The sequence below is a fragment of the Poecile atricapillus genome, chromosome 1 (genome assembly GCF_030490865.1).
Source record: "Poecile atricapillus isolate bPoeAtr1 chromosome 1, bPoeAtr1.hap1, whole genome shotgun sequence".
Taxonomy (NCBI): Eukaryota; Metazoa; Chordata; class Aves; order Passeriformes; family Paridae; genus Poecile; species Poecile atricapillus.
Window position 1 is genome coordinate 132,620,396 of NC_081249.1, and position 18,900 is coordinate 132,639,295.

General features: G+C 40.5%; 1 protein-coding gene across 2 annotated transcripts in view; it reads right to left on the minus strand.

Moving 5' to 3' along the window:
• SERGEF (secretion regulating guanine nucleotide exchange factor) overlaps window positions 1-18,900 on the minus strand; it is a 141,962-nt gene that overhangs the window by 10,670 nt on the left and 112,392 nt on the right. Inside the window, exon 11 of one of the 2 annotated variants that reach the window (XM_058857569.1) lies at window positions 3,094-3,116. The exons of the other annotated variant lie outside the window; for it this stretch is intronic. Coding sequence (XP_058713552.1) covers window positions 3,109-3,116 — 8 coding nt within the window. The 3' untranslated portion in view covers window positions 3,094-3,108. Of the gene's footprint in view, window positions 1-3,093; window positions 3,117-18,900 lie in introns of those variants that run through there. 2 annotated transcript variants of the gene reach the window in all.

Consider the following 18,900-nt stretch of genomic DNA (forward strand, 5'->3'; position numbering starts at 1 on the left):
GTGCAGCTGTAACAGTGACAGCACTGTAGTACTGTGCGCTGTGAGAGCTTTAAAATACATAGCTTGATAAAAGCTAGATCATAGCTGTAGTCAGACAGAGTTCAGGGTGAACTAACCCTCCTTTCTGGGCAGGATTTGTGGATTACAAGTTTCCTCTGTGCTGCAACTGTTGTACTTGAGTTAACCCACTTGTATCCAGTTTAAGTGTGCTATAGCACACTGTACTGTAGTGCAAGCGCACATCTAATAAAACTCCTGTGGGTCGTGTGCCTTGTCTTGTCTGTCTGTCTCAGTCTGTGCCTATTGTTACAGGGACTCTTATACTCGTCACTGTGTGGGGGTCTGAATGGGGTCATTCTAGATCTACTCAGATACAACTCCTAGAAAAGGAGTAAAAAGTGGTAATGTACTCATGTTCACACTGATGCCATTTGCAGCCACCATTGCCCTCTGCCTCATACAATATAGTTCTGTGAACTCACAGGACCCCTTTCAAAGAAGAAAACAGACAGCTGACAGAGCTGTGACAAAAGATGAAACCAAGCAATAAAAAAGAGAGAAAAAAAAATCCCATTATTCAGACTTCAAACACAAACCATAGAGAAGTTTACATCAAGTGTGTGCACCAAAGGCAAGTCACATTTTCTCAGAAGGGCTGACGAAACACAATACTCTTACCCAAGGTTGGCTGTGCAGGCTGGGCTGGTGTTAACTTTCAACAAGTTAACAAGTTAAATAACTGTTTATTAAATATTATTTAATTATTTTAAAGTTTATTAAATAACTGTTGAATACTGAAGAAAAACAATAACAAAAAAAAAAACCACAAGAAAACCCCAAACAAACTGCAAAGTATTAACACCACAAACTGCACCCTCAGTCCCATCCACATGGCTAAGCCATTAGACTGATTTCTGCAAAGCAGGACCCAAGTGGTCTGGCTCTTCCTATTTCTTAAGCACTAGGAAAAGATCAGGAACTTCAGTCACATCACTCTGTCACGAAACTTACGCAAACTAAAGAGCCAAATAATGTGTACCAGATGGGATACGCAAATTTTCTCCACAGGTAAGCAATAGCTAGGGAGACCAGGATCAAAGGAATAACAACTCTATTCCTTTAACTGTACTTTTAAAGCAAGAGTTCACTAAGTGTCATATTTCATTCAGAGTTCTGGAAAAAGTAAGCAGATGGTCAATACTGGCTACAAAAGAAAGAGTGAGAGAACAGGCTTTGCCAGCTATAATTAAATACAAGTATTATACCATTAAGACTTAAAAATGGTCAGGAAGAGAATCAAAGCAGACAGCCTCAAAAAGAAAGTGCCTATAAGGCAGGATTGGATCTGCTTCTCCCATCATCATTTCAAAATCATATATGACTGTTGAGTGAAGTCTGGGGGAATTGCTTGTTGATATTAAACAAAGGAAGAGTTCTGCCATCAATATGTGTTAAAACCAAAGGTGAGTTTACTTAGATGGAAACAGTTTTTGACATTACTTCTGGTGCAGAATGGAGATTCTGGGCAAAACGTAAAGCACAGCTTGCAAACTTTTACCTTTTTTTATCTCTATGGACAAATTCTACTCTATTCTCCAATACTTTTATTCACTGAACTATTTCATTACAAACCCATAATTCCTGTTGGAAAAAACAAAGCTGTTAGATTTCAAAACCAAGCTGGCAAAATAAGAGCACTTCAAGCAATACATAGGACTAAACAAACCCTGGTCCTGAGTTGCACAGATTATAGGTGTGCAAACAAACCTTTTACATATTCAGGCCAGGTAGTCAGAAAATAACCTTGCTGTAGCACAGCTTCTTCACATTTCTACCTTTCCCCTCCTCTGTGGGTCAGATATCCAAGCATTCACTCTTCAAAACCTTCTTACCTAATTTTTCCCTAGAATCGCACAAGGCAAGGAGAGAAACACTGGCAAAATTTGAGATGCCACTGGGTACCAAGTGAGTTGTTCTCATTAGGAAAGGCAAACAACATCCTTGACATATAACGTTCAAAGTACATTTTGGGGACACCTCACCACTGTGCCTCCATCAGTAGAAGATGCACGTAAATTCTGAATTGGGGGTAGCTCCTTAAGCAGAGGGAATACATCAAGTCAGTCCCTGGAAGAAAGGCAAGCACAAAACAGTGTCCTGAGATGAAAAATTCCTGTAGTCAGTGCTGCGAGATGCTTTCTGAAAGTTTCTGCTCTGCTACATTTTTTGGGTGCTGGGAAATTAACTGAAAACAGCATTCACGCATCAGGTGCAGGGATGCTGGAAAGTAAAATCTGTCTTTGGCAAAGCAACAGGGAGAACAGCTGATGGGCAGAGGGATTCAGAGGCGCCACGCCAGCTCCAGAAGGTCAGAGACCAGAATGGACAATGCAAGTTGGGTCCCTGAGATGCCGTTCACCACTTTCCCATCTGATCCTCTGCATAACCTCAGGGAGAAGAAGAAACTAGCTGGACAGAAGACAGAAATATCTGACACCATTTTGCAAGGACTATATCTGTCAGAGACCTGGAATAACAAAGTATTCTCCAGAATTAAAAAAACAAACAAACAAAAAAACCACTTCTATCGAAGATATAATTTTTGACCAAATTAAGAATTCAGGAGCTTTGCTCTCCTCACTTTGGAGAAAATAGAAACACTGGAAATATGAGGTCTCCATACATTGGCCTAACTGCTCTTTCCTGTGTCCATGCAGAAAGCCAGTTTCTTCCATTTTATATTTGGCACTAGACTAATTACACAGCAGGAGCAGCTATAGAAGGCAACCTAGAAAGAAAGACAGAGAAAAGAATTACATAGAATTTAAGGCCACATTTGGCCCTATGACAAATATTTTTCATTACCTACAAAGAAAAAGCAATAGGATGAAAACCTTTTAAGTGATGGATAATAATACTGAGAAAATAGTGTAAAAGACCAAAACCCAATCAAGCCCAAACTTCTGGTAAAACAGCAAGCTTCAATATGCAGCAAGAAAAGCAACAGATGACATGCTTTTGTGTATGTAACATCCAAACAAATGAACAATATACAAAGTAGTCCTCACTAACCTGCAGCAGGAATATGAGAGAAGCTGAATTTATTCTTTACACTGCTGGAAAACAGAACAACCAAATATGAAGATGACAAAGCCACACAATGTTGAGATGTTTTCTTAAATCACTTTGAAATGGTTTTTTCTCTGGTTTTGTAATAACTTAAGGCCTCCTGAACACCAATGAAGAAAATATTCCTTGTATAGTACACCTAAGAGATCTTTACTTTTCAGGCTCATTTACTAACAGAACTGTAGTTCTGTTAATGGCTGAACCAAAATGCAGTTCTCATGATTCTGGAAAATGAACTCCGTCTCAGTGAGACACAATACATGGACGCTTCTTAAATCTATTCAGGAATAAATGAAGCAAGAATAAGAATTTTAAGCATCCAATCAACCTAGCAGAAGTGATTCACGTTCCAAATTAATCTAAAGTTTTCAAAATGCCTGGATTCCCTAAAGCAGAGCCTTTGCATTTTTTTTTTTTTAATCTTTTTTTTTCTCTTGGGGCAAGAGGGAGGAGGCACTATCAGCATTTTAATGCTCTCTGTAACAATTATTGACACAGAAAGGTTAAAAATAAAGACCATAATCTTTACTTAAAAATACTACAAAGGATAAAGAAACCATCCAGGTCAAAGTATTTCAGGATGACCACAGCAACCCATGTGTCTTTTTTTTTTTTTTTTTTTTCCAAAAAACCAGAGATTATAAAGGATTACAACACAAGTAACAATACTACACTTAATATTTGTGTTTGAAAAATATTTTTATGTACACATACAGACATGTATTCTACATATAACTAGGGATGTTTGCTTAACAGATTTCATGCTTTCAGACACTGCATTTGTAGTGACAATACAATTTGTAGCACAATAGGATTTCTGTCTCTGCACATGTCCCTGTGTAGATGTTCACTGGTGTTTTGGAGTACCTGAGTTTCTGTAAGTGGGATTCAATTTGCCTAAGCCCAAAACATCCATGGTGTATGCACCTGTGCATGCACGTAGCCATCCTGCACACAGGAATCTAAATCACACTCAACTGACAAACAGGAAGTTTCAGAGTGGGGTTCACCTCACCTAAAGCAAGTATCTGAGGTCAAAAGAATCCTTCTACCACCACCCTTTTACCCATCTCTTCCTCTCCACTGTCTACAGATACCTGATTAGCTCAGGCATAGTTAAAGTTAAAGTAGACTGACCATGCCCCAGATGTCCAGCCCAATCTGCTTTACAAACTTGCTGTCAGAAGACATTGAGCTTTCTGAAAAATAAGATGGTTCCCAGGCAAAATCAGAAACCCACTGAGATTTCAACTGTCCCCCAAATCTTCAAACAATTTTGAACATAGTTATGTAAACTGATTGTTGAAAATGTCATCTGTACACAGAAAACTTTGAATGTTGTGCACCCAGCAAAACCTTCAATTGCAAGATGATGAGCTCAGCATTAGGAGACCCCTCAGCAAGCACCAAGCTGTATCTCCCTAGTTTCACTGCATCTTTGGTATCTAGCTCATTCAAATATTCACCAAAGGGACTTCCTAAGCTTTTTCAGCCACCTGACGGGTTGTTACCAATTTCTGCATGAGAATACCTATTATTATGGGGGAAACACATTACATTGGAGTGATTTCTTAAGAAATGGGAATTATTCTTATGTTTAAGTAGTAGCTGTTGTTTCAAACAGTTTAAATCACTCTGTTGAAATATGGTTTGAATAATTCCGATTGCTCTGATTTTCAACACCTCTTCTAGCCAGTGTGTCTTGCTAAACGGTTGCTCATGGAGCTGTTTACTTTCCAGCATGAAAGGTTATCTTTTTCAGAAATTTCTTCAGAAATCCTCCTAATTAATTAGCCTACAGTTCCCACAGCACTTTATAGAATTTTTTTTTATTTTTTTTTTTTTAATTAGATGTTGTGGGTTTTTTGGCTTGGTTGGGGTTTTTTATTTATTTTAGAAAGCTCCCAGAGCTCTCTCATGCAGAAATATTTCTTGTTCTCTGTGCAAGAGATGCTTTTTGGATGCTTTCGCTACTAAGAATTTTTTTTGGCTCTCCAGGGGACAATTAAACAATGACAACATTGTACTCAGCCCAAAGCATAATTCTATTTTTGAAGGTTTCATTTGACTAACATGATACTGACCACAACTTTCTATCCGCAAGGCAATGTAATTCAAGTTCAGCCTCATGTCAGTGTGCACTGGCTTGACCCAAGCCCCAGGAGGTGCAAAAACTACTTAGCTGGCAATGTGATTAGGTAACCAGCTCTCCTTCAGGCTGACTAGATGGATGGATTCAAAGCTGCTTCTCCGACTGGTAATCAGCAAATGTCTTAACAGGATTTAAGAAGGAAAGGCAAGCCTTGATGGGAAAGGCAAAGGGGACCAATTGCTTATCCTTGAAATGAAAAAAGAAGCCATGAGGAAAAAAGTTTGAGTGCAATTGAAAGCAAAACTCTGAGTCATGACTAATTCCTCCATTTCCAGCTATCTGCTCCCATTACTGACGCTTTGCTCCTTTTAGCCATGTGACTCTAAACTTTCTCATTACAGAGAGAGAATTACCCTGCACAAAGCAGAGCTATAATCCTCCTTCCTGAGCTCTGAAGGGATCTGGCCAGGCCTTCCCTCTGACAAATGGCAGAAACCATCACAAGAAGCAGCAGACAGCAGGGGAATAAACCTCTGAGTGCTGCATTACAGGCTAAAGGCTACTCACTGACTGTACTCTTTCTTCCTTTTCCCACCTCATTTTAACTACTTTAGCTATTTCAGGTTGTGATCTCTTTAGGCTGAGGGTCTACTGCATGGTCTAACCTGACCTCGAGCCCATGGATGCTGTGTAATGAAAATAAATAATTAAAAAACTATAAAAATCTCTGTTGCAGTTAACCATCCTTGGTTTTGGATTCACAGTGCTCTGTAAATCTGGAACTTGAGAAAAATAGTGAATAAAAACCCTGAAGCGAAGGTGTTATTTGGTTCACCTGTGTATTTAGAATACACTTAAAAAAATGAACAGTTAAATTGAACATGAGATATCATGCACTTAATTATCCTTTCTCACGTGGTGACATATATAAATAAACCCATATTACTTTATTCCATTAAGAAAAGAACTTAAGGAAGGAATCATTAAGGCAAAGGTGACTTATATAGGCCTGCTTTTAAAGAATGATTTCCTGGGAACATGCTCCTCATGCTTTTTTCCCCCCCCATCTACAGTGCAGGGACCTTTTACTATCCCAGGGAACATTTTTAAAGTTCATGATTTACAGCAGTAATTCATACAACATCCTAAATTAATGGTCATTCAGGACAGAGGAAAGAAAATAATACGGAGTGAAAGCAAAACTCAGTTAAGTACAGAGAAGCCCTGCTAAAAGCCCTTTGAGGGTTCCTGAATGCATATGGCATCTGTTGAGACAAAAAGTTATTGCTAGGAGTCAGCACTGATTTCCACATTTGTGCTGTGCAGACCCTGTGGATGAAGTTAAGCACTGAATTCCCGAGTCAGGAGAACAGCAGCATCCTGTGAGTGTGACATTTCTGCCTCTGTGGAGGGCTACAACTCACAGGGCTGTAAAAGGCAACTTACTCCTTTCTTTATGGAGAAAATATCATCTATGAACTGAGATTATTTTTAATTCATTTTGGCACTTATTTCTTACCTTCCATTTCCTGTGTCCAGCACATCTCTCCCCCTAAAAAGATGTATTTTGTTCCCTGTCCCTGCCGTCCTCATCCACACAACATTTCTGCAGACCTCTCCGTGAAGACTGCACTAGCTGCAAGGGTATCAGTGCAACAGAGAATCTGCTCGGTACCTGCTCACCAGCAGTGTCTTTCAATCTTTCTCTGCCAATAAAGGATTTTAGGAGGTTGCAGGAGGTTTACTTTCTGTGCAGGAGGCTAAAAGCTGCACCATGTAACTATAGCGACAACTACCGTGAAAGCTCTCGATTTTTATTGACACGCCTCGCAACACCCTGTTGAAAAATTTATACAATTAGAGAAAACCAGAAAATTAAACATCCTAAAGGCCAAAGGAAAATATTGTGGTGATCTGCATCTCCATGCATTGCTTAAATACTTACCCGTGGTAATTTGCTTCTTTTACTGTATAGCGGTAACATTAAAATAGCATTTAAAAACTCGCAGTTTCAACAAAGATTTAAGGCTCCACAATGCCAAAACAGAAGATACACTTGCAATCAGCTCAGAAATCACTGTAGCACATTGCTGTATTTGACAAAGATTCATCACTGGGAAACTGACACTACATAAATGGAGAGAAGAATAAGCTGCACATTTTTTCATAGAGAGTAACAAACATTTGCATAGGGATATACTGAATTATTCATCTCTTACAGACAAGACAAAAGACACATCTTTCTAAAAGGTATTTCTCTATCCAAAGGATATGCATTTTAAAGGATTTTCCTGTGCTCACAGCAGCTGAGAACTGTGTGAAAATGATACTGAGATGCTTTGTCCCAGTCTTAAGAGTTCTGTGACTTGATAGACAAGTTTGACATTCCACATCCAACAGAATGGTTTCAAGCTCACAGCAAAATATGAATATGCTGCAGTCTGAAATTGCCTCAAATATCCTGGAAAGTTACCAAACCACTTACGTCGAGCTTGAAAATGCCACCTCTAAATGTGCTTCCAAGGCCATGATCCACAGTGCTGGAAAACTGATCCTTGCTAATGGCCACCATTTATAGCCTTAACCTTTACTACATTGCTTCAGCTCTCTCCAACAGCTTAAACAATATGAACCAAAAACACTTCCAAAGATTTTAACAATTACCACCAGACCAAGAACTAGACCTGCAAAAACCTTGACTTTATTGACAAAGTGGATTTGCATGGTTTCAGGAATTGCCAGTTTTGCAGTCAAGGAGTGGGACTAAAACACTTTACCTCAGCTGCCAGTTCTCACTTCCTGCTCTGCTGTCATGATTTATTTCTCTAAAAAAGCACAATAATTGCAACTACTTTTTTTTTATTTTAATCATCATGCAAAACAGAAATATTTAATAGTAAGGTTTAGGGGAAATACTGAGCTGTTAATATAGCTCTACTGAATCTAATACTCTTGCAGTACACAATGCAATCCAGGCAGCCTGGAAAGGAAGAAAATGATGTGTTGCTATGGAAACAGGAAGGCACATGTTTAGGTTGCTCATCCCTGAAGAGCTACCCCACCAATATCTATAAAGCCTGCTAATAAAATTTTAATCAATGATTAGAATAAAGTGAATTTCACCTCCTGTTGGACACCAGAATCATGGTTTACATACTGTCAAGTTCCTTTAATGTTCCCTGCATCCAACTATGCCCTACAACATTAAGAACAAATTTATGCACAGAGTGTCAACATGCACGTTTCTAGTTCAGCTACTTAAAATTATTATTCCACACAGCAATAGATACCAGCTTCCCAAATTAAAATCTTGTGCATGTAAGAAGATGCTTTTTCATTTATTAATCAATATGCCATACCTCCCGCTTCAAAAAAAACAACCAGACCAACTTAATAAATGAGGTGTTTGATTATTACTGGCTTAACGCCATCGACCAGGGATATGCCAATCAGGAATGTGACAATTAGCCCAGTGCCAGTGTTGTCACTCACCAGACACCCTAAACATCTGCTGCTTCCTAGAAATTATAGCTTCTATCTAACCATGACACACCTGCAGACAGATCTTTCAAAACACTGGGGCTTACAAAGTAAAAATGCATTTCCAGACAGCCAAACAGAAAACAGGCCAAGTTATTTGCTGGCAAAACTCCACTTATTTCATTATTATCATAGCAGAGCATCTGGCTCCAAACATGCAGCCACTAATTACCTGTACAGTTAACTATGTCAGTACAGTTGTTTGTTATTATACTGGGAAATCAATAAGCAAGACTTGGTTAACACTACTACTAATCTATTAAATCATTCTTTATAAATAACTAAATACAATGTTAAGAACTACCAGTACGATAATAAACAGTTAACAAGTTCTGCATTCTGGATCACAAAACAGCAAAGCAAAGCTGCAAAGATAAGAAATCCATACTGTGAACAAACAGGTGTGGTTTTTGGTTTTGTTTTTTTTAATGTAGTTGTGGTTTAACTCAGCAGGCAATGAAACACCACACAGTCATTTCCTCACTGCCCCCCAGAGGGATGGGAAAGCACACTGGAAAAAGGTAAAACTCACGAGTTGAGATAAAGACAGCTTGATCGGACAAAAAAAAGGAGGAAATAATAATAATAATGATAGAAGAATACACAAAAACAAGTGATGCACAGTGCAAGTGCTCACCACCCCCCTGCTGATACCCAGCCAGTCCCTGAAGCAGCAGCAGCTCCCCTCCCAAGTTTTTCTTCAGAATGATGCCATATGATATGGAATATCCTTGTGGCCAGTTTGGGTTGGCTGTCCTGGCTACATCCCCCTCCCAGCTCCTTGTGCTCCCTCTCCCAACCCACTCAAAACAACTAAATCATCAGTGTGTTATCAACATTTTTCTCATCTGAAATCCAAAACACAGCACTTCACCAGCTACTAGAAGAAAATCCACTATCTCAGCTGAAACCACGACAAGAGTCATACATTATAAATTATTATCTTAAAATTTAAATTAATTTCCATTCATGTATACAATATTCCTCTGTTTCAGTATTCCTGGTAGAAGGACTCCAGTGGTCCATTCAGACAAGTCATTCAGGAAGAAAACCAACTCTCAGACCTACCAACCGTAAATCTTTACTGTACTGAGATCTTGAATCAGAATATTAGAAGTGCCAATGTCAGAGGAGATATGAGTGACAGCAGGAACAATATGTCCTTTAAAGAGGCCAGACTTATCTGGTTTCAGCTTCAGAGATATCAAGTAGGGGTGATTTTCCACACTGCTCCCAGAACACACCATCACTTTCAAGAATATGGCAGTCTCTCTATCCACTGTTATATTCAGGATTGAAGTTTAAAAAAAAAAAAACCCTGCACTAATCTCCTGCTCAACTGTACAAGATTTTTGAGGTGCTGGTTATTTTTAAATTAAAGTTGAAATACACTGATTTCCTCCAACAACACTACCATTTCCTTTTCCTGGCTTTGTAATCAACATGAAGACATAATAACTGCAGGCACACCCCTCCCCCAAACTAGTTTCCCATTGTGTAAGCATTACACAGTAGCTATATTTTTTCTTCCCCTAAGGTATCCACTGTGGTATTTTAAAAGAATTATTTGCTTACAGCTAAACAGATGATATTTACTCACATTACAAAACTCCTGTCATACAACTCCAGCATTATTTAACCACCTTCTCTTAGGAGACAACCAAGGACAGCAGTTCGGGACAATCATGCTGTCTGGAAAGGCTCGCACAAAGTACATGCACATTGTCCCTTCTCCAGCCATGCAAAAATAACCTGGACAAAATAATTATCCAGTTTCATCAGCAGTATAATAATACAACCAAATTTCTAAATAAGTATGTTCATTCACCCCTTCAGTAATAAAAACCAGGATCTCAGCAGTACAGCAGCTCCCCTTGGCTAAGAACAGGAATGACAGTGCTTCATTCCTGTTACTTTTTAAAGGTTTAGCTGCTGCCTGGGCATCTTCACTGGCTACCAAACTATTTCCAAATGTCCTTCCACCCAGGCATCTGTCTCTCCAAAATTTTGGAGACAAACAGCTTACAGGAAAGTGAGAATGACAGCGACATTTGGAGGACAGTGCCCCCAGCCTCCCTTCCTCACGAAGGTTCCTTTCAGTCGTGACACTTTAGCTAATTCTTATCACTTTTATTGCCTAAGAGCCAGTGTGGCCTCACAACTCTCCTTTCTTCCATGTCTGTGTTTTAAACCCAACTTATGGTTCAGGACTTTCATTTTTCCAAACTTGTGGGATCTTGCTTTTCCTCCACTCGCACTTCTCTCCAGACAACGATCCCCATTCTTTGCTGAGAAGCTCAATGTCACCCTGCAAAAAATCCTAAAATAGCTACAAAATAGCGTAATTTTCAAAAAAGGTTGGATTTTCGGCTCTTTTTTTCTTTACTTTAAAAAGCACACATAAAGCTAATTTCTGCAGATGGAGTAAAATATACCACGTGAATGAGGTAGATTGGCTTTCTCATTGGACACTGAAGGGTTGCTAGGATTCAGACATTATGTTTTAATATTTAAATTTCCACAAGCTGCAGATATGCTGATATAAGAACAAACGTCAGAAGGCTGACGTTTCTGAGATCCGTCTCAGAAAAAGGTCGACAACACATTCTGAAATCAGGTTCTGTTTCTGTCTATTGGAATTTGACAGATTTCACTCACTTGAGTAAGAAAAGATTGCCAAAGAGGAATCCAGCACTATGGTGCAGCTTTCAAACACTCATGAGGAGACACTATGCTGTCATTTCCTTTGTTCTTACTGCAAGACGTAAGAAATAGTAAACCGCTTTATTTATATACATTAGGTCCCTTGGTCCTCATTTTTATTTCCAAAGTCCTCTTTTTACACAGATTCATATTTATTTACTGCTTGAAAATTGTAATAGTACCGTACCACTTGACTCCATGGAGGAAATTTACTCTGCAGTGTTATTTTTGCCTTCTCTAAAATTTGGCAGACCTGTCAAACTGGGAGATTTCACAAGCTGCTCAGGGCATCAGAACCACGAGGTCCCAGTGTGTTTGGGTTTGGTTTGGTGTGGTTATTTTTACTTTCTTTCTTGATGACAGGACCCTTTATGCTGATTCTAGCCTTAAATAATGCATCCTGAGCAGTGCAACAACTGGGGAAAACAAGATCTACAGTGTCAGCCACTTACATGTGTTCTCACGTAGTCACCATCTGTTTGGTAGTCCCAGAAGTCAGCAGCTCCTACCACAAAAAGCACTGTCATATTAAACACCCTGCTGACACAGAGACCACGGAGGGAGAGACTGAGCCTTTCTGGCTGCTGAGCCATCAGGTTATAGTCTCAAAATGTACCAGCACAGAACCTCTAAATGATAGTCCTTCAAGGTCTTCTCTTCCTCTTCCTTCTCCCAGCTAGGGGATTTGCACTGATGATGAAACTGCTGCAGCTCACATTGCATAAGTTTGCTAAATAATTGCAATTTTACAAACTTGCAAGTCTGCAAATGTCTCTTATTGCATGTGTTTGCAAGGTATGTCGAGAGGACAAAAAAACCCAGTGAAACAAAGGTTACAGCCCTTGTCAAAATAAGCTGTTTGTCCCTCATTCAGTGAAATGCCGAATGGTTGAGTTAGACAGGACTAGGGAACCATTTTGAAAGGCTGAAAGGATTGTCTCCTGGGCTCCTACAGAGGAAATACCCAAAACTCTGCCATAGGGTGCAGTTTGCTTTCCACAGCTTAACTGGCCTAAGCATATGTGAGTGCGGGAGCTCTGGCCTTGGTATCTCAGCCATTTCCAAGGTCTTACACAATACACTGAGCCCTTCATGACCTTATTGCTTAAGCTCTGATACTGAGAGAAAAAAAAAAATCATGTCCAACCTATCACTACATGATCATAATGTAGTCCCAGTGAAGGACTTGGGACTGTGACCTGCAAAACACAGTAAGAAAAATTTCTGTCATCTCCAACAGGAAAAGGAACAGGCTCAAAGGGAATAACCTGCTCACTCCTACATATCTACACACATATACAAAACATGTAAGTATAGGTTTATATCAAAATACAGACATATCAAATCATTACTCCTTGGTATAACATCTTTTTTGCCTTAAAAGAAACCAGAAATCCTTCACATCTGTGTTACTTGTGAGATTTTAGGCTTAATCTTATTGTGTCAATTTGTTTCCCGGGAACAAGAGATCCTGACAGCCTCCAGCTTCATGCTTGGGTTGATCTTTCCAGCAGAGATGATGATGATGATGATGTAGCATTTGCATTCTGTAATTCCCTTCAGCAGATAAGTAGATTTCTGTTTTTACAGAAATACACCAATTATTTTTATGCTATGTAAACATATGGATTTTTTTCTAAGGCTGGTTCTGAAACACTTAAATCTGCTCATAAACATAGAATGAAAATTTTTCTAGGCATGCAGTTTCTTTTCTAGCTACTACTATTTGAAAGCTGAACTGTTAAGTCCCCTTCTTCCCTTCTCCCTTTCCAGCCTCACAGAGAGCATGGTAGAGGACTTTGATCATGGAGGTATCACTGAATGTAATTGTTTCAAAAACAAGAAGCTTGTTTCCCAAAAGCAGTAGCCCAACAACAGAAGTGTGGAGACACAAGCAGAGAATCCTGGAAAAGCCTCTGAGATCGTTCTGCCGAGTTTCACTTGATCATTGAGCTCTCAGCTCTCAAGATGACCATGACAGCAAGCAGTCCCAATCTCTTGTGACCTAAAGGTCACGTCAGAACAGTACTAACAGTATTTCTCTTTTGGTAGGACCAAAAGGGCCCCAATGGGACCAGACACTGTCTTGCCCTGTGCTCTCAAAACCCAGTTATTCGGTACATTGAATAATGATAGCAAAGCTGATAATTAGTGATTGAGAATCCACTTCTTTGTTAATACAGCATGAAAGCCACTGCACTTCACACTGACACAAAGGCCGGGTTGCCAAGGGGCTCAGGCCAGGTGGGGCCCACCAGAGGAACTGGGTCATGCTTCTCCAGAAGGCAACCCTCTGACACAAGATCTGTCACTGCCTTGAGCACTGGCCTGCCCTCCACACACTGCTGAATTCCCCTAAGGTAAATCCAGCCTTGTTCTCGGAACTGTTTCTGGGCTACACAATGAAACACCATCAGAGACTGTCAAACCCAAAGGAGATGAGGCCACCCAAGGATAGGCAGACAGCCATGGACACTGCAGGATTAGGGGCAGAGCAGCAACACACTCAGACCTCCCTGGCTGGAGAGACACACACAGGACTGGCTGTGAGCAAGAAGCAGTTTACCAATGTAGTACCAGCTCAGAGCAGCAGCAGGAGATGAGCAGCCTTCCTTCACACCGCAGGGGATCAGAGATAATTCAGAAAACGGAGACAGATTCAATTTAATATAGCAAATTAAAGGGAAACCAAGAGAAAAAATTGGGTCAATCTGGTATGCACATGGCATTCTCATTGATAAAACAAGTAGACAACAAGATTTTTACAGAGGTCTCCAGAAATGAGCAGCACCCAGAAGCTCAGCAGATGGCCTTGAAAAAACGGCCTGTTCGCTTCAGAGTCCCAGTGGGAGCTGAGCCCTTTCAAAATAACTGGAACAGTCTCTAGATACCAAGCAACCATCAGCAAAGGAGGTGAATTTGCTTTCACAGCATTTCCTCTGGTTCATTCCAAGTTTTCCCTGCTCATTTGTGTATTTCCAATTAAAATATCATTCTTATTTTTCCTAACTGGTTCCCCAGTTAGCAGCAGGGGAGGAAAAGCATAAAAACAAAAGCTCTCAGTAATACAGCCTCAGAAATGCACCCGAACGGCAGCTCCAGGGCTCTGACACAGCAGCTCTGAGCAAGCCACTGCTTCCCCTGACATTCCAAGGACAGGGGGATACATTGGACCATGCATTTGTATTCCCTGCCACCGCCTTGGCCTGGCCCTTCTCCTCGCTCCCCCAAGCACAGACATCATCTCATCATCGGAGAGATGACCTGTGAGCAAACTGCATTGCAGCCTGCACTCCCTGGGCACCGAGCCCAAGGTGAGGGGAACAACACGGAGCAGAGCTACACCAACACCAGACATGTTCAGCTCTTGACATGCCTGGCTGTCAAGACACGCTCCACTGCTCCACGGAGTCAGCAGCAGATGCATAATGCTGCTGCGACCTCCAGAAAACACCCCTTGTCTCTGCTGTGTGTAGAGCCAGAGTGCAGACTCGTTTTTACTGCCAAAAAAATTATGAAGGAAGAGAAACAGATGTATTGGTGGCAAAGTATTTTCCTGTGCCTACTGCAAATCCAGTATCTCTCACTGACCACAAATACAGAAAAGAAAGTATCTGGGAGAGAGAAGATAAGTCTTTGCTAACAGTCTAATTTTCATTTGAAAGTGAAGGGAGCACTCTGTTGAGAAAAAAGGCAGAGATGATAAAAATCAGAGACGGTGAAAGCGCATTCATAAAGGGCATGAGGAAAAGGGGGGAGGAAATCAATCACAAGAACAGACAAGATCAAACGGCAGCATACCAGTAACAGCAGTATTTCCTTGGGAAAAAAAGCTGCAGGATGAAGAGGCAGCACAGCACCATGCCGTGAGGAGTGCTGCTCTCCTCACCCACTGCATAGAGAGAGTTGGTCTTTCTCCATAGCAACAAGATACTTAAAAGCCAATCTGGAGACTGAAGACCAGCTCAAAAACAAAACACAACATGTATCAATTTATTATCTCTATTTTAAGCCTCAGCTGGGAAGTACACAGGATAGCATTTGTTTAGCCTGAGGAAGCATCTTCATGGAAAGCTCTCTCCTCCCTTTATACCTCCCTGCCTCAGAAGCAGCCCTTGGTGTGAAGCAAACTGTGGCACTTTACGTGTCCCCTGCTCTTAGCTAATGCCAAAGACATCAGGCACAAACACAGCCCGAGGTGCTCGTAGCTGAAGCCCATCCACTGCTGCCTTTTGCAGGGACTGCAGGCAGGCATCCATACCTCCAAACTCTTCTCACAGGATTCTGGGAGTGGAGGGGAAAGGAGGAGGAGTTGCAGCCTTTTGCTGCCAAAAGAAAAAACAAACAATAAAAACACCAAAAAACAAAAACACCCAACAAAACCAAAAGCAACAACAACAGAAAAACCCAACAACCAAAAACATAATAATACACAAACAAAACTCCCTAACTTGCTGTTTAGTAGTTACCAGCTCAAGTAACTGATTGCAAGGGCTCAGGATATGCTCGTATCTTGTCCTTGAAGTCTGCCTATACCTTCTTGGAAAGAGATCTGCTCAGGCACTTGAATGACTTCAATAAAGCCATTATGCTGACTGCACTGGCAGGTCTCTGGTAATATCACGGACCTCACCTTCTCCTCAAAGGCACCAATGGAGCCTGAACTGCACATTCTAGAATACATCAGGATTGTCTAAGAAGCCCATCAAGTTTTAGGTGACTGGACCACGCCGAAAACGCTGCAGAGCACCTGGGGTTTCAGTCCTGGCCTTGCTTTAGCCTAGCTGCTGGGATGAGCTTCCCCTACTCCCCTCCCGCAAAGAACGAGCACGCACCATCATCAGGGTTACTCAGAACGATCACAGCTGAACACCAGACAGAGCAGCACTGCCTGTGCTCAGCCAGGAGTGCTTCAAAAGCAGCTGGGCACACAGGGCCAGGGCAAACGAGGCCACTCTGCTGCAGCCACTGTCCCTCAGGCACGATGGCATTGCAGGGGACAGAGCAGTGCAGAGAGGCAAAGTGTTTACACAGCACCTAAAGAGGGAGGCTTTTGCCCAGTGGGAAAACAAGAACATGCTGAGGGTTTGGAAACACAAGCTAAGAGCCTTAGCTGGCACTGAATAGTGGAGAACTGGTGGGAACTGGGCATGAGGTGACAAACAGAGCAAATGCAGAAAGTTGTTGATTGTGTACAAGCATGCCAAAAATATGGTCCAGTGTGCCATTTTTGTTTGTTCTTAAGTTTCTTTCACTGCAAAATTTTACTGTTTGAATGACCACAGAACATTCGGGAGGAAAGAAAAGCCTGGTTTAAGATTATCCAAAGATGTACTTCCAGTGTCTGCCATGAAAGATATAATTTGAATTTCATATTAGTATTAAACATAGTTCTAGCTTAGATTCACTCATGAGTCATAAGTTTTTTTTTAAAAAAAAAAAGCACTGTACTCAGCAACTTTGCCTTGGCTCAGCACTATTATCTTACAGACTTCATCTGTACATCTGCTAAATCAAGAACTCCAGAAAAAAAATCCAATCCACATACTCTAAACATCCATCTGTCTAACCATTTTCCCTACAGCTAATGTATATTTTGGATCTGAAATACAGAGACTTCCAATTGGCCAGTCCTTAACTGCTATATTTATTATAGGTCTTGATTTTTCATTTCTTCGTGCAACATTTTATTCAAGAATAAAATATTAATTTTCAAGCCACTGAGTCAATTTATTGTTACTTTTGAAAAAAAATTATTTTACTATAAAATATTTCTAAAAGAGCTGCATGGGAAGGGTTAGAGTAATATTCATCTGCATAGATTATAAAGTAGAAGGAAAAGCATGAATCAGCTTGTCCTCATAAAAACACATTTGCTAACCAAAATCTGTTTCCTACACCATTAGTTACAAGAAATATTTCTTTTAATAAGTTGCTTCAAAGGTTGCCAGGAGCAAATCTCTGTGGAACGCACACAAAGTTGTTCTGTTTTTTCCTGCGTAGGTTACCTCAGTGAACTCAAAGTGGAGGTATCCAAAGAGATTTTTAGGAGCTTAGGGAGCAACACAGCTAAAATATATGAAATATATGGTACTTTTTCTTTTTTTTTTTTTTCCCCTACAAGCAGAGTGGAAAATAACAATATTTGAGTCTTTAGCTCAGAGTTTACAGCAGCTCCAGAAAAGCACTGCCTCCCATGCAGCCAAGTTTTCCCCCAGCTATGGCTTCAGCCTCAGCCAGCCCCACATCTCTCCCACCATCTGAGCCAGGTGGCACTGTGACCAGACATGGCATTTTGCAGTGTGCCTTCTCAAAGCTGATGTCACTCCTGCATGAATTTCCAGTGCAGAACAAAAAAATCACAAGGCACAGGCTGTAAATCACAAGGGCTTAGCTGTTCCATCTTAGGAAATTAATTATCCTGATGATGTTATCTTAATTAAATGGTTGCTAATCTAAGTTTATATTTAAGCCTGAAATGTGAATATATTTTAAAAACTCTTGATGATAGCAAATCTGAAGAGACAGAGGAAGGAAAGGAAAAATACCAGAGGAAGTTGGATTGGTTGAATTGGGCAAGCAACCATATTTCTAAATACAGGCAATTATAGCTTAGGTGTTCCCTCCTTTAGGGTTGTCTAGGTGAATCACATTTATAGGGGGAAAATGTGAGGGTCCCTAAGCAAAAGTTGAAAGCAGATACACAAAATATAAATTATAAAATTGTCAGTCTGAGAAAAAAAAACCCAATATCTGAAGTCAGACATAGCAGAGAATCTTTGAAGAGTCCTGCTGTGTGAATAGTTATTTACACTTTTCTAGCTCACTGAAAACAGTGGTGGTCTTGTAAAAAATTTACAGCCATCTAGCAAGGTGCCATGCATACAAGCCAGCAGCTGCTTGAGAGAGACTATGGGCAATGATAACCTTTACAAAGAAGGAAGAAAAAAAAAATGGCTAGACATTTAAGAAATTGTTCCTTTTTCTCCATGGACAAGGGAAGTTTAACATGGCCAGCAGAGAAAAAGTGAAAACCAGGAATTATAGCTGTAATTGAACAGAGATGAGACTACTAAAGGCTGATAACCAATAGCTCAGCATCTGAACAGCAAGAGATACTAGATGTCCTAATACTTCAATCCATACTCGTCAATCACCATTACCATTTGTTTCCTACCCAAATCCCCTCAAACTGAGAGATCTTTTGTCCTTTATATCTGAAGGATTTAGCTAAAGCAAATACCATCAAATATTACCATAAGGAAAGGTAAAACACAGCCATCTTTCCTTTTTCCAGGCTGATTTCTACCTGAACATGTACGTTTTGCAACCAACAGGCTCAACTTTCTCTTGACTCTTACAGGCAGATGGGCTGCTCAGTCTCCTTTCCTTCTGAGCAGAGCTGGAAGACCCCACACCCTCAACTCACCTATCAG